Source organism: Lynx rufus, unplaced genomic scaffold (assembly GCF_022079265.1).
Source record: "Lynx rufus isolate CCGP_SWC_20201006 ecotype Redwood Valley unplaced genomic scaffold, mLynRuf1.p SCAF_7, whole genome shotgun sequence".
Lineage (NCBI taxonomy): Eukaryota > Metazoa > Chordata > Mammalia > Carnivora > Felidae > Lynx > Lynx rufus.
Genome location: NW_025814889.1, coordinates 115,577,952 through 115,602,938, shown reverse-complemented (window position 1 = coordinate 115,602,938; position 24,987 = coordinate 115,577,952). Strand labels below are relative to the sequence as shown.

Genomic DNA, 24,987 nt, shown 5'->3' with positions numbered 1-24,987 from the left:
GAGAGGCAGGACAACCAGGTCTGACTTGAGGACCTTGCTTAGATACCGATTTGAACAAAAGTCATTTTCTTTTCTCTTTTTCTTTTCGATATATGAAGTTTATTGTCAGATTGGTTTCCATACAACACCCAGTGCTCATCCCAACAGGTGCCCTCCTCAATACCCATCACCCACCCTCCCCTCCCTCCCACCCCCCCTCAACCCTCAGTTTGTTCTCAGCTTTTAAGAGTCTCTTATGCTTTGGCTCTCTCCCACTCTAACCTCAACAAAAGTCATTTTCAAAAGATACTCTCGAGCCACTTAGGAAGATTTCATTGTATAAGCTCCTATGAGATATCGCTGAAGAACTACTGATATTTTTGCTGTGATAATAGCATTATGGGTATAGTTATTTAAGAAAGTGGCCATTGCGGTGCTGGACTCTTGATTTTGGCTCAGGTCATGATCTCACAGTTTGTGGGATTGAGCTCTGCAGCGGGCTCTATGCTGACAGAGCAGAGCCCGCTTCAGATTCTCTCTCCCCCTCCCTCTCTGCCACTTGCAGGCATGTATTCTCAAAATAAACATTAAAAAAAAAAAAAAGAAAATGACCATCATTTTTTAGAGATGTGTAATGAAACATGTAGGGGTGAAATGACAGTGTCTGGGATTTGCTTTAAAATAAAAACTTAATTTATAAAACACCACCACTCATGCGTCTTAAGTGAGTTAGGACCTGTGCTGCAGTTTTTACAGGGACTTCTTTTATTTATTCTTGGAACATGGTTGATGTAGATGGGGAAGGGCTATGAAGATCTAGTTTGGGGCAACTCCGATTTACCGGGAGACGAGGCACCGGTATTTTCTCTGGAACTCTGAATTCTGGCAGGGAAGCCTTTATTGTGTTAAAAAAAAATTCTTAAGTGTACTATGTCCTGGGGTTTACCAACCAGTTTCCTAAACAAGCTACCTAGAGTGGCTTACACTGAAAGCTTGTCCTGATAACTATAGATGCTGGGTTTAAATTATGTTTCATCGATAGTGGGAGTGACACTTCTCTAGAATGTAATTTGGCATTATCTATCAAAATTATAAAGCATACCCTTAGACCCCACAGCCCCTCATATGTATGGTGAATGACATATGTACACGGATATTTATTGCATCACAAATTAGCAAAAGGTTGAAACAACCTAAATGTCCAACAACAGTGAGTTGGTTAGGCATAGTCAAACAAATATGATACTATTTAGCTGTAAAAATGATTAGAAAGCTCCTTGTGTATATGTTTAATACATTACGTTGTGTACATGTGTATATATTTATATGTTACATAAACATACTTATATACTTATATAGCATGTTTAATATGCTGTGTATTTGATAAAATGGGGGAAAGGCCATCTTCCCCCTTTTACTTGCAGACATTTATAAACTATCTCTGGGAAGATACCCAAGAAACCTATATCACTGGTTGCCCCAGAGGTCAGGAATGTGTGACTTTCTCTGTATATTCTCCTGGTTCTTTTGAATTTTGAACAATGTCAATGTACTATCTTAAATAAATACACAAGATTTAAATGTGAAAAGTGAGTGTGAGTGGATCAAATTGTTTTTCTTTTTGCTAGATCATATGCAGAGAATGATCTCCATAACCCTGAGGACAGCACAACAGGAAATTTTCATTTTCATCCACAAGGGGCCCAGACATGCTACATGGAGAGCTTGGGGGTCTCTGCCACTGGGGCCTTCACCTCTCTCAAATGACTCCAGGACAGGAGAGACATGGCTTTCTTCCTTGCTAGATCTCTATTAATATCACCTCCTACCCCTCCAATCCCCATCCCCACAGCCCAGCCCAGGGGCATCAAAGCAAAACTTGGATCTTCTAACTGCAACATTCATGTCAACATCAACACAGAGAAGAAAGCCAGCGAGACTGGAGCACGGGAAATGTTCCTTCCTCAGCTCGGTTTAGCTGGGCAGCCTTGGAAAAAGAACACGATCTGTGAAGCGATGCAGGAAGTAACAATGAGTCACAGAAACCCAAAATGGGTTGAGTTTTGTATAAAAGAATCTCATCCAATTCACACACACCCCTTGGGCATGATGTGGATTTTTATCTCTTGTTTCCAGAATGCCCCTTTAGTACAGACCTAATCTGAAGTCACCCTGAGCCTCTGCCATGCATATTCTTATCTACCCCTTCATCCTTCAAGTCTCAAACGTCACCTCCTCTAAGAGGCTTTCCCTGGTTGCCTTTCTACCTCATTCTCTACCCATCAGTCGATTTCCTCCATAGCACTTACCACTCACTGTCTGAAATGGCTTTATTGATTAATTCAGTGACTTATTTTCCATCTTTTTTTTCCCCCCCATCATGAGAGCAAGGGGGTTGCCTGGTTTATTCACTTTTGTATCCTCAGTACCCAGAATAGTGTCTGGAACATAAAAGGTGCCCAATAAATATTTATTAAATGAAAAAAAAATTCTATTAGCATTCAAGATTTTATAGGGCTCTTCAGATTTTTCCAGCTGGAGCCTGTGTAGAAAACAAATTTTCCCCGATGGAGAATTTCAGTTTGTGTCAACATATTGCTCCTGTTGACATCTTCCTGAAGCCTCATGGTAGGCTATTAACTAGCCTTGGGATTTTTGTTGCATACAAAAAAAACCCGCCCAATTCCAGTCCTGAAACGTGTGGAGTGTGAGACTTCCACACCAGACAGTTAGTTACGTTACAAGTTCGACACCACCCACGGAAAGAATAGCATGGTGAGGAAAACGAGGTCGGGGGGAGAAAAATTAAACAAAAGCCTCTTTCTTTCTTTCCTTTACTATTACCATGATGTGGAAAAGCCACGGGTATTCAAAAAGCTGAAACATATACTCCAAATTTCTTTCGTTAGGCCTCACTCTGTGGGGTTAACCAGTTAAAGGGCATCCAAGCCAATCTTCTCATTTTTTTTTTTTTTTAATAAACAGTTTCTAAGAAATGTGGTGAAGGAGGCCTAAACCACGCACACGAACACCCGAGAAAGCAAGGTAATTATCCACCAGTGTTCAATGCGCTTGAGTCGTTAGGAGTAAAAAGGTGAAATATAAAGATTGAGGCAAACTCCTCTTTTATTTCCAACCTATTTTTTTCAGTGTAAGTAGCAAGAGAAGCATACAGCTTGAACCACAAGTTCTAGGTTTGTGTGGACATGGCAGAAAGAGCTCTAAACTAGGGAGTCCCGGCTAACTCACAAACTAGAATGAATGAGATGGAGGTGAACTTGAAATAGCTTCATATGACATTCCAAACGGCCAATCGTGGAGGCCATTTCCTGCTGTTTTTCCTTTTTGGTCTATTACTTCAGCCTAGCCATCCCCACTCCCCTACCTCCGGCCCCAGGTCCTGTCCTGGGTTGGCCTCCTTTTCCTTATTTGAACATTCCGTGGGAATATAAATAGTAAGCTTGTCCTTATAAAATATTTTATTATTTTTGTTATCTCTTCCTTTCATTTGAAAACTTGAAAACCAGAATCAAGGCAGACCTCCATGCAGAAGAACTTTCTAGAACTGGTCTCAATTTTGCTCCACGGTTTGGATAAATGAAAGCCATCAGTGGGAATAAGTTTTGAGGGCCTCATAGATGGCCAGTCCCAACTCGAAGCATGTGAGTAGTGCTTCTCTGATGATATGGGGAAGGGACATGCGTGAGACGGCAGGCACCCAGTACCCTGAAACCCACTTTGGTCCTAGGGATGTTGGAGAAACCCAACACTGGCCTCCTCCTACAAGAGCCGTTCCAAAAATCATCTTGAACCCAGATTTCCGACATTTACTCCCAAAGAACCCACGGGGGAAAAGCTGGGGTCCCACAGGGGGTTCAGGGGCTCCCATGACCCACTTGCAGACCTGAGCGGGGGAAGTCCTGCCTTCTAATACAGAAGTCTGGGCTCTGTGGGGCTGCCAGGAGGCCGTCCCCAAATAGGAACAAACTAAAACCACAGAAGCCAGGGCCTCTTCTCAAAAAACCTCAATACTTGCATCTTGGTATTAACCCCAGTACTCTAATATTTGAAAGAAAATTAAAAAAAACAAAACAAAACACAGTTCCACAAATTCTACCAAGCCCTACAGAGTGCATTTGAATTATCAGTGCAGTTTGGAGAGGGGACAGATTGCTTCAGTTTACATCACCTTGAGCAAGTTCCCTAACCCCTCTGAGCCTCGCATTTTTTTCATTTATAAAGTAGGTTTGGTAACACTACGGACTCATGAGGATTAAACAAGTTAACCCATACAGACACTGGTTCCAATGGCCGGCGCGCAGCAAGAGCTCAGAAATGTTCGCTGTTGTTATTCCTTGCCTGCTGCCTTATCTTTTATGCTTACAAGAAAGGCTAATGGGCATGCATAAAGTTACAAATTTCAAATTTCATGCATATTCCATTAATACTTATTTTACCACCTGGAAAAGCTGAAAATATTCAATTCTGCCCTTGAAATAAGGACAATTTTCTGTATGCGACACAGTCAGCTCAAAGGAATCCAAACCACACGAGAGGCTGTCCCACAATCTGGACAAGGATTCGCATGTGTTTATAAAAACGGGTACGCTTTGCAGTGTGCTGGCTTGCGACACGTGAGTTATGAATTCCTGCCGGCTGAGTTCAGCGTGGCCACCCTCTTTCAGCTGATCTCAGTGGAGACGCTGACCACTGAGAAAGTATAGCATGCAATCATGATCAGAAAGGAAGTAAAATGAGGAAACAACCAGGGGGGAAAAAGTGACGACACAACCCATCTCACAACCATTAGGGTCACGTGTCGATAAAATAAGGGGACAGACGAGATACTGTGAAAAGGACGCTTTCAAGTTCTAAATTCCTACCATGTTTCAAAAATCTTACAAAAGCATCTAGGAATAAAGGCAGGAGAAAGAGGGCAGTGAGGGTATTGGCATATTGTAAAGTCTTTAGTTTTTCCACTCTTCCTCAGGAAAACCTTACCTTTGGAGGCAGTGGCAGATCGCCTGGAAGAAGTGCAGGTCTTTAAAGACGCTTTGAAAGTGATTCGATCTCTCGGCCTAAGTGCAATGTGATGTTTCCACGCAAGAGAATATGATACAGCTATTTAAAAATACCATTTAACCAAGAGTTTGCCATAGCATTTTAATACAGGCATAACTGAAGGAAAAATATGGAGGCAAAATTGGATAGAGTCTGACCTTAACTATGCAAAAAAAAAAAGAAGAAAGAAAAGAAAAAGAAAAACGCTGATAGCAGTCAGTGCCTTTTGGTAACCGCGAGGGGTATTTTTTTTTCCTGTTTTTCCCTCACCCTCTGCTACTTTGCACCTTTCTCGAGGAACATATATTACTCTTATAATAAGAAAAAATTAAATAACCCGATGTTTAAAATTGCACCAAACAGGGGAACCTGGGTGGCTCAGTCGGTTGAGCGTCCGACTTCAGCTCAGGTCATGATGTCGCAGTTGGCGAGTCAGAGCGCCACACTGGGCTCTCTGCCTTCAGTGCAAAGCCCACTTTGAATCCTCTGTCCGCACCCACCACCCCCCGCCCCACCCCTGCCCCATGCGCTCTTTCAAAAAATAAACATCAAAAAAATTTTAAAAAGAATAATAAAATTGCATCGAACTATGTTAAAATTCTGTGAGGTTTTCAGAGACTTAAGTTAGAGTGTGTGTGCGTTTGTGTAGTGGAAAAAAACCCCAGCAATTGGCCCCCAACTGCTGTTTTCTGCCCCTCATCCAACCAGTCGTATACTACAGTGCCTATTGTCTGTCAACATGTTGCCAACTCTTGATCACTGGGAAACTGATGAGTCAGGCTGTGGGTGATCCAAGCCCTCTTTCTTCTCCTCCTCCCACTGGCTGCCTCGGGTTGGGTTTTGTTTGTGGGGCTCATTAGTATCTCCACTCTGTGGCTTAAGAAGCCAAGCTTGTGTCTATCAATGTTCGTCTTTTCTAACAGTTCTGGTGACAAGTCTGGCAAGGGAGAAGCTTGAAGTTTCTGAACAAAGGGATTCGGGGATTATCTGTGCCTTCTCAATCATCGACATGGTCCTGGGTCTCGGGACTCTGGGTTATTTCAGGGGTTACATCCGAGAATCTGCACACAGGATACATGGGGGAGTCTTGGGAATTACTGGGCTGTCCAAGGCAGCTTGGCAGGGCTAAGTCAGTTCACATTTGTCCCTCAAAACTTCCTCCTGAGGGAAGGGACCTTCCTGAGTAAAGGTGGGGGAGGGTTTGACTCCTAAGAAGTTATCATGCCATTGAGGCATTCCCTTCAGTCAGATGGCCTGCCTCCTTCCAGAGCTGGGATCCTTTCTGGAGCTGCTTTTTTTTTTTTTTTTAATTTTTTTTAACGTTTATTCACTTTTGAGAGACAGAGAGAGATACAGCATGAGTGGGGAAGGGGCAGAGAGAAAGACGGACACACCATGTGAAGTAGGCTCCAGGCTCTGAGCTGTCAGCACAGAGCCCAATGTGGGGCTCGAACTCACGGATCATGAGATCATGACCTGAGGTGAAGTCTGACCCTTAACCGACTGAGCCACCCAGGTGCCGCTTCCTGGAGCTTCTAAAAACCATGACCCACACCCCAGGAGTATTGGTTCCACTGTCCCCTCCCCTCCACGGATCCCTATCAACACGCTTCCCTTCACCACCACGCCCCGCCCCCCAACCCCAAGAACGCTGAGGGGAGTGGTTGCGCATGTCTGGGGCAGAGATCACAAAACTCAGTGGAGCACAGGGGACATTAGTGCAGACTCTGAAGTCACTCCAGGTTCAGATCTCTGCTCTGCCGTGCGTACTTTGGGCAAATCATCCACTTTCTCTGGGCCTCACTTCCCTTATCGGTAAAATGGGATATATCACAGAACTATCTTCCTGAGCCGCGGAGAGGACTCAGTGAGTTAAAACATTTAATGTGACTGGCACAAGGGAAACACCAGACCAATGTCAGCCGTCCCAAAACAATAAACCAACCTGCCCTTGTTATTTGAATCCAAACAAACAAACAAACAAACAAACACACACCAAGGCCACAGGCATGGCTTCTGAAGGTATACCCCATACAGATGCTGAGGAAACCAGACTTTGGTCAGCCACCTCTTTCTCGGTGGCTTAAAGCTGCAGCCTGACCCCACCCCTCTGGTGTCACAACATCACTAAACACTGGCCCGTTGTACACAAACTGCTGGGGTGAGCAAACAGGACAGGCGAAACCAGCCTGTCCCATGGGGAACTATTTATAGCCAAGTGTTCTTCACCTCCAACTTACCATGTAACAGTTTGGTTGGCTCAGCTTTGGGGAAACAGTGTTCCTGTCAAAATACTCATCAAAAATATCCTAAATCTGAAGAGATAATTGGTGAGGAGGCCCCGTAAAGACTGATGGCAAATTCCTCTGCCAGGTTAATGGGTCCAATCTGCCGGACCAGGTTGGCCTCGCTTCAGATGTCATCACACGGCACCAAGCCACTTGGGTAGAATGACTGACGGGTGTTTACCTTTCCCCAGGAAATAAAGCTAACACAACAGGAGAGATGATCAATGTATATTTTAAAAGAATGTGTATACAAACAAACTCCCTCCCATATGTTACTGGGTTTCCTCCAAAGAAAACAGATTAAATCAAATGCCTACCAGGCACGCAACACTGTATTAGGCTGTGAGAATTCAGGACCCCCTTCTTGAGAAGCTTAAAATCAAGTTGGGAAGGCAAGACAAACACGAGTGAAAAGGTTGGGGATCAACACGAGGCATCTGTAATGGGCCTACAGAATGGTACAGATAATGAGTGTTTCAGGAGATGAGGGGAAAACGTGATCACTCTGGGCTTTGGAGGCCTCAAAGAGGAGGTGGAGTTTGAGCCGAGCCAAAGCATAGATACATAGGATTCAGTAAAGCATAGGGGGAGAAAAAAAGCAAGCAAGCAAGCAAGCAATCCCAGAAGGACGCACAGTGTGAACAAAGGTAGGCAAACAAGACTACATAACGCACATCGGGGGACAAGCCAAGAGGTTTGGCTAGAGTGCGGGATAAGCGCACAGAAGACAGAATTAGAGACCGTACAGGAGAGAAAGGGGTTTTCTGGGTTGTCTAGCACAATCTCATTTTATAGATGAGGAAAGGGAAACTCAGAGAGGTTAAGCGATTCACCTACAGTCACACAGCTAGTTGTCAATGGGAGATCAGTTGAGAAATCAAATCTATTTGTACTCAATTTAGAATCTGGACTGACAGGAAATCAACCGACTACCGGGAGGCAGAGGAATGTCAGCCTAGGGTGACAGTGCAGTTTCTAGCCATGAATAATGGTGGAGCCCCCCCTGGAGGTATTCAATAAATGCCTGATGAAATTGATAAGATAACCACTATATCACTCCAGACAAGTCATTAGAGGTTCCTGATTTTATTTTCTCCTCCTCCCAACTGCCTCCCCCTCCCTGCCCAGGGAATAAAAATCCCAACTTGTCCAGTGGTATACCCATTCTACAGTGGGGGGAAAAATAGTCCTCTGAGATACGAGTCAGGGGGAATCTCAAAGGATCTCAGGTCTCTAACCTCTCCATGGTATGTGTGGGTACAAAGGGCAGAAAACAAAACCCCTCTGTGGGTGTCAAATAGGCTGGAGGGAAGGAACACCTGTTTTTTCTACTTTTTAAGTCTTATAATCCCTCATCTGTTTGAGGTTTGGAGAAGTCTGGTACTTTGTATATTTCCACTACAAAGGAGATAGGAACTAAAAGGTTAAAGGTCTTAGGAAGGTGATCCAGGGTAGGGTGAGGGCCAGACCCCTATTTACCTCACCTAGGCAGCTTATGAGTAAGGAAGGGGAGAATAACTTGGCAGGCTCCTGGGAAGCAAGGTGGCTGGTGCTTTGTTACACGGCTAGGGAGGCTATCACATACGGATTTCTAGAAGTCTCTTTCTGGTAATTTCTGAGGGTCTCTGAACAGTTCACAAAGCAGTTGGTATGAGCTTGTGTATAACCAAGAAACACTAAAAAATAAATTAAAAAGCACAAAATGGATCACTATTAAAATTGACATTGAAGAAGGCACAGAAAACCAACCTTAAGTAACTGGCCATCTCCAGTCCCCAAGAACAAAACAGTCCTGTTCATTACCACGGTGCCATAAACGGATGTCAGGTCGGAATGGATCAAGGTAGATGATGCGATTGGTTGGACTCTTTCAGGTTGCTCCCCTTCTTTCTGAACATGCACACAAACGCACAAATGGAAAAAAAAAAAGATAATTTTTAACAGTGATAATTACTCATGCCCACCTGGGAAGGATCCTACTCGAGCCCCAAATACATTTTCTTAGACAAGATCCCCAGGAGCAACCTCTTATCCCCTTTACGTGTGGGATCACCATGCTTGCCCAACCCATGGAAAGCCATTGGTTTCCTATGTATTAACATGCATTGATTTCCAGCAGCGAGCTAGCCATCCATTTAACACTCCCCCAGCTGATACATCAAACCGAGTTCACTTTATTGCCAAGGAAAGAGCCCATTGCTGAATTGGGAGGGAGACAGTCTTATGCTTGGCTGTTTGCATGATCCTGCAACAAATTATTTTAGTTAGGGATTGGCTTCTGTGAGGTTAAACAAGCCACTTCCCAAAATGCGAGGCAGACAGTCCCATTGGGCAGACAGGAGGGACTCTGGATTCACCAGACGGATACAATGTAAAGCCCAAAGATAGGATAATTAATTCAGAGGGTAAAAAGGGAAAGATACACTCAAGGCTGGTGGGCAGGACAGAACCACAAAGCTAAAGAGGAACCAAGCAGAAGGACTGGACCCTGGTGCTGATGCTCTTGATGAGGAAACAAAAAGCCGAACGCCAACCCGAAGGCATTAAATGGTCTGGAGCATTGAGCACGTATAATCACATGCTTGCTCCTGATCATTAAATACAGCCCCTTTTTAAACCCAGGGTAGAGAGAGTGTTGACCAAGATGTCTTTTTCTTTCTCGGTTAAAGGCATAAAGCGCTTCACGCTGCTTCCTGCCTTCAACGACAGGAAACTGAGTTTGTTACACAAATCTCTGGAAGATATGAAGCTAGAGCGAGCCGTTACTGTCTGTAGCTACTGAACACAGTGTGATAGCATACTTTATCTGCCAGAGCTCAGTTCCCAATTGTACTAAGGTTTCCAAACCCACATTTCAGTTTTAGCCAATGGGAGAGCTGGCAAACTCCAGTAAGCATCACCGTTAACTCCTTAAATCGCCCTGTTTGGGGAGAGGGGAGGTGAGCAGGGGGAGGCTAAGACTTATTAACTTCATTATATTATTGCTGACAGTGTTTATGTCTTTCAATTTATGTCTTATTAAACATTCATTATTTTTAAACCCACCAAGTTTCATTAACATCTAAAGTAAATGGATTCATGGACTAAATTGATTTCTGAAGCCTTTAAAGCGCCGTCTATATTTCTTTGTTGAAGTTACGCTGGGGAGAAAAGATAAGCTAGTGAGGATTTCTCCAATGCCGTGATCACTTTTCAAGGGAAAGATGTCATAACCTAAGAGAGAGTGACTTATTTGCATAAAATGTTCCATAGTGAACTCAGTTTAAGAAGATTTTTGGAAAGCCCATTAGAGATTTTTTTTTTCCTGTTAGAAGATGCTTTTCATGCAGTCGGGGAAGATGAGGAACTGTCCTGTTAAAATCGAAGAAAAAAAAATCTCTGTGGGTCTGAGAATCAGAACAATAGATCACTGTTTAGATAAGGATGCCTCATGACTATGAGCAGAAAAAGAAAAATCGGATGACCTTTAGATTGAAAAAAATAACAAAACCACATCACACATCTTGCTTTAAAATAAAACCAGAATTGTTCAAAGTTAGGATCAGCTGACCACTTATTAAATATTTGGTCACTGCAGAGAGGCTAACTCAGAGAATTGGGTGTCATCTACCTGGGCATCTCGAAAGTTCTATTACCACTATCTATGGCTGGAGGACGCCATTCTCCCTCATCCCATGGCACAGAAAAAGTTATGGCTGTAAACTGATCATTCACAAGGACAAATGGGACAGTGTATGCCTACCGCTGGTATACAGTAGGTGCTTAATAACTGCAGCCGTTCTGATTAGCCAAGGACCATGACATGACGCGTAGTTTTGCTGAGGTTGGATGGGATATTCTGCTTGTGAAAGACTGGCTCCAAAAAACCAGAAGTGGCTCAAAAGCTGTAAGGGCGCAAAGAAGAAAAGCTGCTTCCAAATTACCATCCCATCTTTTCTAGTGTCCTTCCCTGAGTTCTGACCATTCCTTAATAACTAGTTTTCCAAATGAAGTCCTGGATCAGGAGCACAGGTTAGTAGAGCCATGAAATCAATGTTTCTGAACTTGGGAGCTAGTGACATAAACAAACTGCCTGGGACTAGGGAGTTAGAGAGCTTAGGTCTGCGTTCAAGCTCAGTTCGCACCCACTGGGTGGCCCGGGCAGTTTCTTTAACCCTGTTGGGGGGTTAAACTAAACTAGCTGTGATTAGTAGCACGTACTTACCGTGTGCTACTTGGAGTATTTTATCACCTTACCTAATAGGGATAGTAGAGTGAGCCAGACCTCCCGGATTGAATTCCTGGCTCTGTCACTTTCCAGCTACTTAACGTGGGGCACTTTAACCTCGCTGTGACTCGGTTTCCTCTTCTATACGATGGAAGTGGTGAGAATGACTTCGTACACAAGCCCCAGCAAAGCTTAGGACAGTGCTCAGTGCATGGTAATACACACTCCGTATTTGTTCACGTTACTTTTTATTTATTTATTTTGAGAGAGACAGTGCAAGTGGGGGAGGGCCAGAGAGAGAGGGAGACAGAGAATCCCAAGCAGGCTCTACATCACCAGCGTGGAGCCTTATGCAGGGCTTGAACTCACGAACTGCAAGATCATGACCTGAGCCGAAACCGAGAGTCGGACGCTTAACCGACTGAGCCACCGAGGTGCCCCTCGTTACCTTATTTTCAAACACGAACAGTGGCCGCCACACTCGAGGCGGTTATTCCCACCTTCTTTGCCACAAAACCCTTATTTGGTTCAGGTAGCAATAAACTCAAGCCTGGACAACTGTGACTGGTCCAAGCCACATGGTTATCCCATTCCCCACTGCCAGAGATCTGCTTTCCTATCCCTTAGAGCTAGAGGTGGCCATGTGGTCCATATTGGGCTGGTGAGATGGAAGAAGTCCACTGGAGGGGCTTCTGGGAACAAATTTCCTCCGTGATAAGAGGAAGCTCTCGAGGAGACCCTGTTCGCCCACTCCCCGTATCTCCTCCCTTTGAAATCTGTTGTGTGAGGCCACTGTGTACAGGGTGGTGGCAGCCACTTTGCTTCCACGAGATTCAAGATGGAGGATGAAAATCAACGTGCCAAAATTGGTGCAGGGGAAAGTGAAGGCTCTGGTTTCTTAAGGACACCACGGAGCGCAGCTTCCAACCTTTAAGCTTTCTGCTAGGTTAACAATAGATGCTATGGCTTAAGTTCCTTTCGAGTTGGCTTTCTGATGTTTGCAACCAAAAGCAAGTCAGCGCAAGAAATGAGAGTCATGTGGGACGCGACACCAGACTCTAGCTTTTCCTCAAGTATGAGGGACCAAGGACTGGCTGGGTGCTCGTTCCTCTCGCCACGGAGGACGTTGGCCACAGTCAGGATCGTGTAGCCAATTACAACCGCGGGCCTGGAAGGGAATAGGAAAGGGCAGGCTTGGACCTCACGTAAACTCTGAGGGCTGTTCTAGCTGAATGGAAATGGATTCTTTTGTGCTAGTCACACACAGAAACGGACGAGTCCCTGTGAATGGAAAAAGGGGCCCTCTGAGTGGGTTTCTTATGCTCATTTCAGCAAATGAAAACAAAAGAAAGACAGCCTTCAGAGAAACCTCCTCACAAAAGTGAAGTTAATACCCAGGGAGTCAAGCCGAAAAAGGGGTGAAATAGTGCAGTCGGCCCCCTGTGTCCAGAGATTGTTCTTACTCTTTTTTTTGGCCTATTTTCTATCTTGCCCTTCTCTCCCCTTAGGGCATAATCACTAATGTTGCTCTCAGCCTATTCTGTCTAGTTTATTATGTGTAATTTATTTCTGAATCCCAGCCTCTGCTTGTTCGTCTGTGTGTAACAAGGTTAATGCCTTGTAATGATGCTTTTGCCAGTTCTGCCTTTCATGACAAAATCCAATCTTGATTTAGCTCTAAACCTTGTCTCCCCTTTGGGCTTTCTTGGTTCCCTCAGAGTTGTCATCGTGCTTCTCTGCCGTCTGCCATGTCTAACCATAACGTCACGCCTTCATGCTTTAGCCCTCTCTAGAAGGGAAAGTTTTCCCAGTTTGAGGAAGAAGCTACTTCGTCTCAGCGTTTGGGCTCAAAAAGAGACAAGCTTGGGGGGATGCCTGGGGGGCTCAGTCGGTTGAGCACCCGACTTCCGCTCAGGTCATGATCGCACGGTTCGTGAGTTCGAGCCCCGCATTGGGCTCTCTGCTGTCAGCGTAGAGCCTGCTTCAGCTCCTCTGTCCCTTTCTCTCTCTCTGCCCCTTCCTCGCTCACATGCTTGCTCTGCCTCAAAAATAAATTTAAAAAATTAATTAAAAGAAAAAAGAGAGAGGCTTGAGCTCAATACACCAAAGTGGAACCAAGGCTACTGTGAAGGCATGAGTGCTAGTGTGTGCGTGTGCACGCGCACATATGCACGTATGTGTGTGTGTACAGGTAGTGGGCTTATCACAAGGGGAAACAGCTCGACCTCTCTGCAGCACCCTTATACTACCTTTCATCGACAGTAAACACTCCCTGGGGGTGCCGCACAACTCCAGGGGGCACCAGTCACGTATTCTAGGGTTGAGTGGCACCCTCTGGACTTGGGTAACGCTGAGGCCCTGCTCCCACCATATGAAAGATGGTTTGACTCATCAAGCCTTTGCAGGGTGTTCACAGCCACGCTGCAGCTCTTATGGGGACAGCTGCAGGAAATGTGCACAAAAGTAGGGCCTCAAGTTTTAGGGACCCAGCAAGAGTTAAGTCTTTTATTCCCAATGTGCTAAAAAAAAAAACTTGCTCCTTTTGGTTTTTCCTTATGGGGCTATGGAAAATACCAACTTCGTGCCTATCAACTACTTATACCTTGATAAAATGCCTCTTGGGCAATTAATTTTGTCTTCCGCTCTCCTTTGGCATCCACTTACGTTGAACAGTTTCTTCACCATTTCCCATAACTTACCAGGGGCCCACGTGCAGTTGGGGAATCTTAGTAGGAGCCCTGCACTCAAGTTCTGTGCACGTGCCCAGAGACATGCGCACTCTCTCTCTCCTCCCACTCTATCCCTTACAGGCTGCTTGATTTGGGGAAGCCCCTGAACTTCAATGACCAAATCTATAAAATGAATACAGTAACACATATGCCCAGCCTATTAGCATTGCTGTGAGGCCCACATGAAACTATGCGTGTGAAAATAAGAAAACAACCTTTATGAAGCTAGAGAGATGGAAAGAACAATTTTTCACCCAAGATAGTGACTCCATTAGCCACTGGGACTCCTGTTGCTTTTCTGTATTCTTCTAGAGTATGCAGCGTTGCTTGGAGTCTAAGTTTACGGCATCTCTCTGATCATCTGAAGGAAGAATTTATACTGGGGATGCAAATGATCAAAAGGAAAAGTTCAAAGTGTGCATGAGGGATGGAGAAGCGAAGTTTAGGGGAAGAGCTGGACAGCCTCTACACCAGCAAGCATCAGGGAGCGCACAGTGGAACCACAGGAAACAGAGAGCCAAGTTTGAATTTTGCACCTTCCCACTTGCTCTTCCTCCTTCTCTCCTCCCTTCAAGGCCCTCAGTGTCCCTCAGTCTCAAAGCCCTACCCACCAGCAAAGTCCTGCTCTCCAAGATTTAGCCTTCCTTCTTCCTGCTTACACCCTTTCCTCCAGGGAAATCTCCATCTGCTCCCTGTGGCTAATTTCAGTCAATTACTTATGAAAAGAACCTGACTCAAATAATTCACAAAAAGAGATGAATGGCTGACAGTGTGGGGGGAAAAATACATTTTTCTACATTCTTAGACTTGAAAAGCTCTCAGTCCACTAATGTTTTTCCATGAGGAAGTTACTGGCATTCTGGATGGGATATTTCTTCATTATGGGAGCTGTCCTGCACGATACGAGACTTTTAGCATCCCTGATCCCTGTCCAGAAAAGGCCAATAGTGCCCCCATCCCATCATTTGACGAGTACAAAAGCTCCGTCCCCCACATCTCTACATACCAAATAAACGGAATCTTTCTTGAGAGCCACGGCAGTCTATCACAAGGGTTCAGAGTTGCCGGAAAATGATGATCTAGATGTTTCTTGACTCCAACCCTGTTCCTCCCTAGCCTTCCTCATCATGATGAAAGGCACCACCAATCACCCTCAGCCTCATGCTCTCCACCACTCCCCCACAGCCATACATGAAAAATCTCAGCCAGATTCGCCAACAATCTCATCCGTCTTCCCCATCTCCACGGCCTCCACCCAGTCTAAGCAACCTCCATCTTGCTCCTGATCTACTCCAAGAGCCTCCTGGTCTCTCCCTTCCAACCCACAGTCTTTCTTTGACCAGCAGTCAGAGTGACCCTTTAAATATAAAATAAGCAGTGTTACTCCCTTGCCTAGAGTTCTTTACTGGCTTCCCATCACACTTAGAACTAAATCCAAGTGCCTCCCCAGATCCTACCCGAGCTCATCCCTGCCGACTTCACATTCTACCACCCCTCTCTTCCATTCCACTTCAGGTCCCACAGTGACTTTCCTTCAGGCTTTTTAACACGTTACCCTATTTCTGCCTCAGGGCCTTTGCACATGCTACTTCTAGTTGCTCACGCTTCATTCCCCTGAGGTTGGGTCTTTCTAATCTTTCAGGTTTCAAATGCAAAGTCACCTCCTTGTGGACACATAACTATAGATCGTTCCATCCTTGTCCCAGTTATTATGAATCCTAGCACTCCACTTTTTACTTCAAGATTGTTTTAAAATTATATTTGTGATCTGTCTCCCAGTAGACTCTAAGCTCTAACAACAGTTTATCTGATTCCATACTTTGAAGGCGGCATGTACCTAGGCATCTGGTATGTACTAGGTTGTCAATAAATGTTTATTGAATGCATGAATAAACACATGGATCAATGTTTGAATTCTTTCAGTCAATACCTTACCAGGCAATGTTGGTACATTGCTAAGTAGGTCTAATCATTAGAGAGTTCTTCAGTTGAGCCAAATTTTGTCCTTGTAAACACTTGACCTTGGTTCTGCCTTCGGGAGCAGTACTAAACTACCCCACACCTCCCACTATCATGCATCTCGGCCTTCTCTAAATTTTATATCCATAGTTCATCCACAAGTCGTAAGAGAAAATTTCTGGGTCTCTTGCCGTCTCGGTCTGCAGGCAGTCTACAGAGTCAGTTTACTTAAAATATGGCTCTAACATAGGAACAAAGTACTTTAGGTGTTCTCTGACCAAAAAAGGATAATTGGACTGTTTTTTTTTTTCATTATTAGAACAGCATAATTTATGAACATGGCTTCACACTGGGTTAACTCTTTAAAATAAAAACAGCATAATGGTAGCATGGAAGAACAGAAAGAAGAAATTTAGAGTTTAGAAAATGTGGGTTCAAGTTCAAGCTCTATCACTCATAAGTTGTGAGTCTTAGGCAGATGATTTAACCTGCCCGAGGCTTCTCTCCACCCACCATCACCTGTCTACCTATCTGCCATCCGCCAGCCCAACCATCATTTATGGAGCACTCGCTCTTGACCAAGCGCTTGATCTGCAAAATACAAACGGGAATAAACCCCTCTTATAAAACAAAACCAATGGAGTGAGTTTTTGAAAGAAACTCCAGCACTTTACATTTCCTGTCACTGTTTTCGGAAGCATTTAGTGACTGAAATGAATGCTTTGAGGAGGGGTTCCATGGATATCTATAATTCATGGATACAATTCAGAGAATACATGGAATTGGATAAAAACAAATAAATTACAGTTGACCCTTGAACAACACAAGTGTTACGGCCACCAACACCCTGTGCCAATGAAAATCTGTGTATAACTTTTGACTCCCTCAAGACTTAACTAACCTACTGTTGACCCAAAGCCTTAGTCAATTAACACATATTTTGTATGTTATATATATTATATACTGTATTAAGATAAAGTTAGATGACATTACTCATCACGGCAATATAAATCAAAGCCATGATGAGATACCATTTCACACCTGCCAGAATGGCAAAAATTAACACAAGAAACAACAGGTGTTGGTGAGGATGCAGAGAAAGGGGAACCCTCTTGCAGTGTTGGTGGGAATGCAAACGGGTGCTCTGGAGAACAGCATAGAGATTCCTCAAAAAACTAAAAATAGAACTACGTTATGATCCAGCAATTGCACGATTAGGTATGTACCAAAGGATACAAAAATACATATTTGAAGGGATACATGCACCCCAATGTTTATAGCAGCACTATCAACAATAGCCAAACTATAGAGAGAGCCCAAATGTTCTGATGAATGATAATCGATCAATGGATGGATAAAGATGTGGGGTGTGTGTGTGTGTGTGTGTGTGTGTATACACGCATATACATATATATATACATGTAATGGAATATTACTCATCCATCAAAGAATAAAATCTTGCCATTTGAAACGACGTGGATGGAGCTAGAATTATTATGCTAAGCAAAATAAATCAGAAGGACAAATACCATATGATTTCACTCATGTGGAATTTAAGAAACAAAACAGATGAACACATGGGAAGGTGGGGGGAAAGAAAAGAGAGGGAAACAAGCCACAAGAGACTCTTAATGATAGAGAACAAATTGAAGGTTGATGGAGGGGAAGTGGGGGGAGGGGGGATGGGCTGGATGGGTACTAAGAAGGGCACTTGTGATGAGCACTGGGTGTCGCATGATCAATCACTCAATTCTACTCTTGAAACCAATATTGCATTGTATGTTAACTAAAACTTAAATTAAAAAAAGATAAAGTAAGCTAGAGAAAAGAAAACATTATTTAAAAAATCATAAGGAAAAACATTTACGTTTATTTATCAAAAAAAAAAATCCAAGTAGACCTGCACAGTTCAATCCTGTGTTGTTCAAGGGTCAACTGTATTTTAGCTAACTCCAACTGAAATGTAGCATTTCCTTTCATTATGAATGCAGGACACAGTATTTTTTTTTCAATATATGAAGTTTATTGTCAAATTGGTTTCCATACAACACCCAGTGCTCATCCCAAAAGGTGCCCTCCTCAATGCCCATCACCCACCTCCCCTCCCTCCCACCCCCCATCAACCCTCAGTTTGTTCTCAGTTTTTAAGAGTCTCTTATGCTTTGGCTCTCTTCCACTCTAACCTTTTTTTTTCCTTCCCCTCCCCCATGGGTTTAAGTTTCTCAGGATCCACACAAGAGTGAAACCATATGGCATCTGTCTTTCTCTGTATGGCTTATTTCACTTAGCATAACACTCTCCAGTTCCATCCATGTTGCTACAAAGGGCCATATTTCATTCTTTCTCATTGCCACGTAGTACTCCATTGTGTATATAAACCACAATTTCTTTATCCATTCATCAGTTGATGGACATTTAGGCTCTTTCCATAATTTGGCTATTGTTGAAAGTGCTGCTATAAACATTGGGATACAAGTGCCCCTGTGCATCAGCACTCCTGTATCCCTTAGGGTAAATTCCTAGCAGTGCTATTGCTGGGTCATAGGGTAGGTCTATTTTTAATTTTCTGAGGAACCTCCACACTGTTTTCCAGAGCGGCTGCGCCAGTTTGCATTCCCACCAACAGTGCAAGAGGGTTCCCGTTTCTCCACATCCTCTCCAGCATCTATAGTCTCCTGATTTGTTCATTTTGGCCACTCTGACTGGCGTGAGGTGATATCTGAGTGTGGTTTTGTATTTCCCTGATGAGGAGCGAGGTTGAGCATCTTTTCATGTGCCTAGGACACAGTATTAATTGAACCTGTGACTTCGTCACCAAAAGAAATCAGATATATCCATATCATTTTATAGTTATTCAGAGATCTCAAAATATCATTTATGCTCATCTCTACTTTGAAATTATGGTAGTTACTGATGCTAGATCTTGCTATTTAGTGTGTTGAGATATATTACTATACCTCAAATTGAAAAACACCATTTGAGATATCTTTGTATCAATAAAATCGGTTCATGTTGTAATTCTCTGTTTTATGCATCTAAAGCCATTGTTCTGAGAAGAATCTACATGCTTCACAGAAGTCCACAGCACATGGGCTCCATGGGAGGGAGGAGCCCTTGGGGTAGAGGACACAGAGATATTGCTATACACAGAAGGTCTCGAGGACACCTACAACTGCTGACTGCTTGGGGCCACGTACCCTTCCTGGTGCCTCAGAGAAGAAGGGTCAGCACTTGGAATACGACTTTTAAGACTGGTCACTGATGAAAAAGGAGCCTCAGGAAGATGTCAATGAGCAATGATTAGGAACAGCTGGCGTGTTCGAGAATCTGCTTCTCTAGCGGACTCTTCCGAGACCAGGTTGGCGGAGTGGGGGTGGGGGGTTGACGGGGGAACAAGGGAAATGCCCTTCCCTCTGGGCCACCTGGCTTCCTATCAACACAGCTCCAGTGTCACCCCCTCCCGGAAACTCTTAGCTCACTGTGCTATAATCACCATCTTCTCCACCAAATGGAGAACACTTGGTCAGTTTGATGAACATTTATGGAGGGCCCACTGGGTGTGAGACCATCTTATGATGCTTGGGAGACAGACCCAGTCACACCCCTCAAGGCACACACAGCCCAAATAGCACTGCGTTGAGCCCCAAACAGAGCCTCGCACATCCCCAATCCCTAATTTCACTGCCAACTGCCTGCTTGGTGGCTCCTCCTGGGTGTCCCATAGGCATCTCAAAACCAACACAGAATTGTCTTCTAACTGGTCACCGAAACCTCTCTGTTCCTACCTCTTAGAAAGCTGTTTCCTTTTCTGTGTCCTCTCCACCGTCACTGCCACCAGCTGGGTTCAGGTTATCCACACTCCTCAGTTGGTAATCCACAGAATCCCGCGGGATTCTCTCCATATTCACCATCAGCCCTCCAGACCAAGGCGACATCATCTCCTGCCCAGACGACTTCAGGAGCCTACTGCAGGTCTCCCTGTTTCCACCAGTGCCAACCTCCCATCCATGCCCCACAGAATGGCCATTCTCTAGGGGTTCAAACCCAATCACTTCACTGCCCTGCCCAGGCCCCTCCATGCTTTGAGGAGAAAACATCCTCTCCGGGTGCCTGGGTGGCTCAGTCTGTTAAGCGTCAGACTCTTGGTTTCAGCTCATGATCTCACAGTTTGTGAGTTCCAGCCCCATGTGGGGCTCTATGCTGACAGTGCAGAGATTCTGTCTCTCTCTCTCTCTCTCTGCCCCTTGCTCTCACTTGCTTTCTCTCCAAAATATAGACTTAAAAAAAAAAAAAAAAAAGGAATACAATATCCTCTCCTTCCCGTAGCCTGTGAGGCCTACAGGATCCCGCTGCTGCCGTCTTCTCCGTCCTCCTCCCCTCTCCTCTTCCCTCACCACCTCCCCAGGACTCAACCACGCTACCCTCGTTCTTCAAGCCGACCAAGCCATTCCCCTCTGGGCTCTCCAGGGTGCTAGGAGTGTTTGCAGCCCAGTTATCCACAGGGACATCTACAACCGTCCCTTCTCATCTTCCTGGTGTCCCCTCAGCCTCCTTAAAGAGAACCTTCCCCAACACCTGCTTAGCTCATATGCAGTCCTAATCTCTACCTGTGCCTCTGTTCCCTCATCTGTAAAATGGAAGTAATAATATTACCCACCTCATCAGTTGTGGTGAGGATTCAAGGAGTTAATATTCTATTAATATTATAAAATGCTTAGAACACCACTGGGTACACAGTAGGTGCTCTATAGGTGCTATCATTTTAATATAAAAAGAACTTCTTTACTTGCTACATGTTGTCTATTCTACTTACCAGTGTCAAATATTTTCACACAGTGCTAGGCATACAACAGAGACTCAAGAAATCATTCGATTGAACCAGTGAGTGTCCTTCTCATCAGCTGTTTTGCCTCTCCATTCTTCTGTGTGCTCAACGTGGAACACCATCAGATCACGTCTGCATGTTGTCTGCTCCTGTCCTCCACTAGCCGCAGCCATGGTTTTCACACCCTGTTCAGCAGAATCCTACAAGTTCCTTTGAGATGCCTCAGGGACAGGCATGGGGGTGGGGTACGCAGGCTGCAGAGAACCTCCCGACCCCTGCTGCACGCTGTGTCCCAGCACCTGGCCATCGGTCTCACCCAGAACAGCAGGTCAATGATGAGATGCCAACCTTTTTCTCGTATAGAGCTCCTGGGGAAGATTTACGGTAAAGACCAGGTTTGGAAAGTCTGAAAACGACCAACCATCAGGATAAAATCCAGCCGTCTTGGCCTGTCTCCTTAAGCCTGTGGCCATCTGGCCCTGCACACTCGTTTCTGGACACTCCCCAGCCAGGGTGAGCTACCTGCGGCTCACAAGCTTATTCAACGTCCTGCTTGTGCCCAAGCTGTTCCCTCTCGCTGGAACGCCCTTCCCTGCCTCCTCCACTTGGCTTCAAGACACAACTCCGGCATCACCTCTCTGAAGCCCGAGTTTGACGCTCCCTCCAGGGGCTCCCACAGCTTCTTTTTGCCACCTCTCCCACCACATCTCCTGGCATTGGGAAGGCTTGTTTCACACTCACCCTCTGCATAATGGCGGGATGGGCAACTACCACCTGGGAGCCCAATCTGGCCACTGCCCATTTTCATTTGTTTGTTTGTTTGTTTTAATGGCCCAGGGGCTAAGAATGGTTTTTTTCCATTTCTAAATGGCTGGGGGTGGGTGGGGAATGAAAAGAAGACTATTTCATAAGCGAATATTATATGAAATTCAGATTTCAGTGTGCATCGTTTTACTGGAACGCTGTCCCATTTGTTTCTATGTATAGTCTATGGTTGTTTTCACACGATAGCAGCAGAGTTGAGCAAATGCATCAGAGACTGTGTGTGGCAGGTGCAGCCTAAGGTATTGACGGTTTGACCTTTGCAGGAGAGGTGTGCTGACCTCTGCATGACAGCATCGGCCAGGGTAGGGAGGCTGGGATTCCTGGGGTCAAATCCCCATAACTCCTCCAAGGAGAACGGTATCTGTAACGATTAGGTGGACAAACCAGTATGAAACTCAACCACAGATTGTGGGGAAGAAAAGGTCGCAATTCTACTGAGTTCTGTGACAGTATGAAAATTAGCACTTCCATCAAAATAGAAAATTAAAACTAAAAAAACTATGAGCACATTTCACAAGAAGCGAAGCAAAAAACTGAATACTACCACGTTCCGGCTCCCACAAACAGGTCAGACCCGTAACGCCTCCAAATTGCCTGCCCCCCCCCCAGACTGTGGGATTTCTCAGAGCAGACCTCAGTCTTTATCAGCTATGTGCCACACCACATGTTCAGGGAAGACAGAGAACATCAAGAAGCTTAAAGGGAGACAGAGATGATGCCACGCTGCTGTCGTCAACATGGAGGTCATGATGTGGCCCTTTCACCATTCCTTTCTCAGGGAATCTGCCCACTGGGCCTTCTGGGGGCCATGTTGATCCCCTTCTTCTGACCGGACCAAGGGGCAGTATATCCCCCGAGGACAAGAAATTCCTACTCTGAATGAGGGCTCTAATCGGACGTGAAAAGTTGAGTTGGACCCCAACGCTATCTCTTTCTTGGTCATTTGAATAAATAATACAGAAAGGTGTTGCCACTGAGTAGCCAATACAGAGGGTTAAATACCATCAAGAGGCGGAGTGGGTATCAAAGCAGTCTGTAGCATTCGGGTGGAGGGTGCGAGGGGCAGATGTTTGAGGAAAAGGAGGCCATCTGGTAGCAGGACAGAGGGAAGTGGCCGTGCTAAGTCATGCTGACAGTGAAACCTTAGAATGAGCCTCTATCACCTCCTGCCGCTGAGCTTCTGCCAGTTGCCTTGGGTCCAGAACCTCCTTCCAATTCCAAGGAAAGCCCATCCTATTTGCTATTAATCATGATGATGGTGATGACAGTAAATGCATACGTAGCATTTACGATGGGTCAGGTAGTGTCAATCCAAGACCTATCAACTCCTTAATCCACGCAATAACCCTATGAAGCAAATACGATGCCTCTATATAGACAAAGAAACCGAGACACAGAAAGGTTAAATAATTTGCTTAAGGTCCCAAACTCATACGCAGCAGCCTTGGTCCCAACTGACCTGGCTCCACAGCCGGTGCATGTAACCACTTCGCAGTACTGCTCCTATTCCTAGATTTCCACATAATTCCACATAGTTCTTTCCACTAAGACCCCCATCCCCTTATTTGAGCTTAAGCGGATGTTTCTTTCATGCAACCGACTCTGCCTAATATAGAAATTCCTACCAGGATTGAAGCTATAAAGAGTAGATCCTCAGAGAATTTCAATATGGACGTTTCGACAGTGGAACTGGTTCTGATGTACAGCAGAGTGGAAGACTCTAGAAATCCCCACCACATTCTGGAATGAAATGCAAACAGACTGCTATATACAAGAGTGAAGGAGCTAATTAAACTGTGACCTTTAGGTTCTTGAGACTCAGACTACAAGCCCCCAAATGGAAAGGTTTTAGAAGGTTTTCTAGGTGTTTGCTTTGAGCAATTAGAAGAGTAGGAGGCGTATAACAGACACATGAAAAGATGCTCAACATCACTCACGACCAGGGAAATGCAAATCAAAACCACAGCGATATATCCCCTCACAGCTGTCAGAATGGCTAAAATCAAAAACACAACAAACAACAGGTGTTGGCGAGGATGTGGAGAAAGAGGAAACTTGGTACACTGTTGGTGGGAATGCGAATGGATGCAGCCACTGTGGAAAACAGTAGGAAGGTTTCCCAAAAAGTCAAAAAATAGAATTGCCATATGATCCAGTAATTCTACTGGAATACTGGGTATTTACCCTAAGGAAATGAAAATACTAATTTGAGAAGCTATATGCACTCCTGTGTTTACTGCATTATTTACACTGTCCAAGATATGGAAGCAAGCCCGGGGGCCATTGATAGAAGAATGGATAAAGATGTGGTACATATACAATGGAACATTACTCAGCTATTAAAAAAAGGATGAGACCTGGTAGTGGCCAGAAGGGAGGTGGGTTGGGGGATGGGTGAAATAGATAAAAGGGATTAAGAGGTACAGACTTCTAGTTACAAAATAAGTCACGGAGATGAAAAGCACAGCAGAGGCAATATAGTCAATAATACTATAACAACATTGCATGGCAACAGAGGGTGATTACGTTTATTGTGGTATTCACTAACGTGTGGAATTGTCAAATCAATGTTGGACACCTGAAAATAATATAATGCTACGTTAATCATCCCTCAATAAGAAAAGCATAAGGAATATAAGGGTAGTGGAATGAGCTGGTCACTTTATACGGCCCTAAGTAAAACTGCAACAGAAAAAATAGGACAAGTTCTTACTCCAGGTGCCTCCGCCAGGAGACAAGGAGAATTGTGTGACCTTACCACAGTGGTTCTGAAACCTGAGTGTGAATTAGCATCGCCTGGAGGGCTTGTTAAAACAGATTGCCAATCCTGTCCCCAGTTTCTGATTTAGTAAGTCTGATGTGGGGCCCAAGAATGTGCATTTCTAGCAAATTCCCAGGTGATGCTGATGCTACTGGTTCGGACACTATACTTTGAGAACCATTGCTCTGTAACACAAGGCCCCTTCCTCCTGTCACTGAAAGGCATGATCACAGATGTTATTACATTTTACCATAGAAGTGCCAACCATGCTGGGTTTCTATGGTCAAAGTTGCAGACTGATAAGAGCAGAGGAAGGGCTATTCCAATAAATGGGGTTTTCTGGGAAGAGCTGG

The 24,987-nt window shown here is 44.7% G+C and overlaps 1 protein-coding gene across 1 annotated transcript in view; it reads right to left on the bottom strand.

Annotated features, from left to right (window-relative positions):
* PLXNC1 (plexin C1) overlaps positions 1 to 24,987 on the bottom strand; it is a 149,726-nt gene that overhangs the window by 118,712 nt on the left and 6,027 nt on the right. The window contains 1 exon segment of the mRNA XM_047065087.1: positions 9,078 to 9,218. Coding sequence (XP_046921043.1) covers positions 9,078 to 9,218 — 141 coding nt within the window.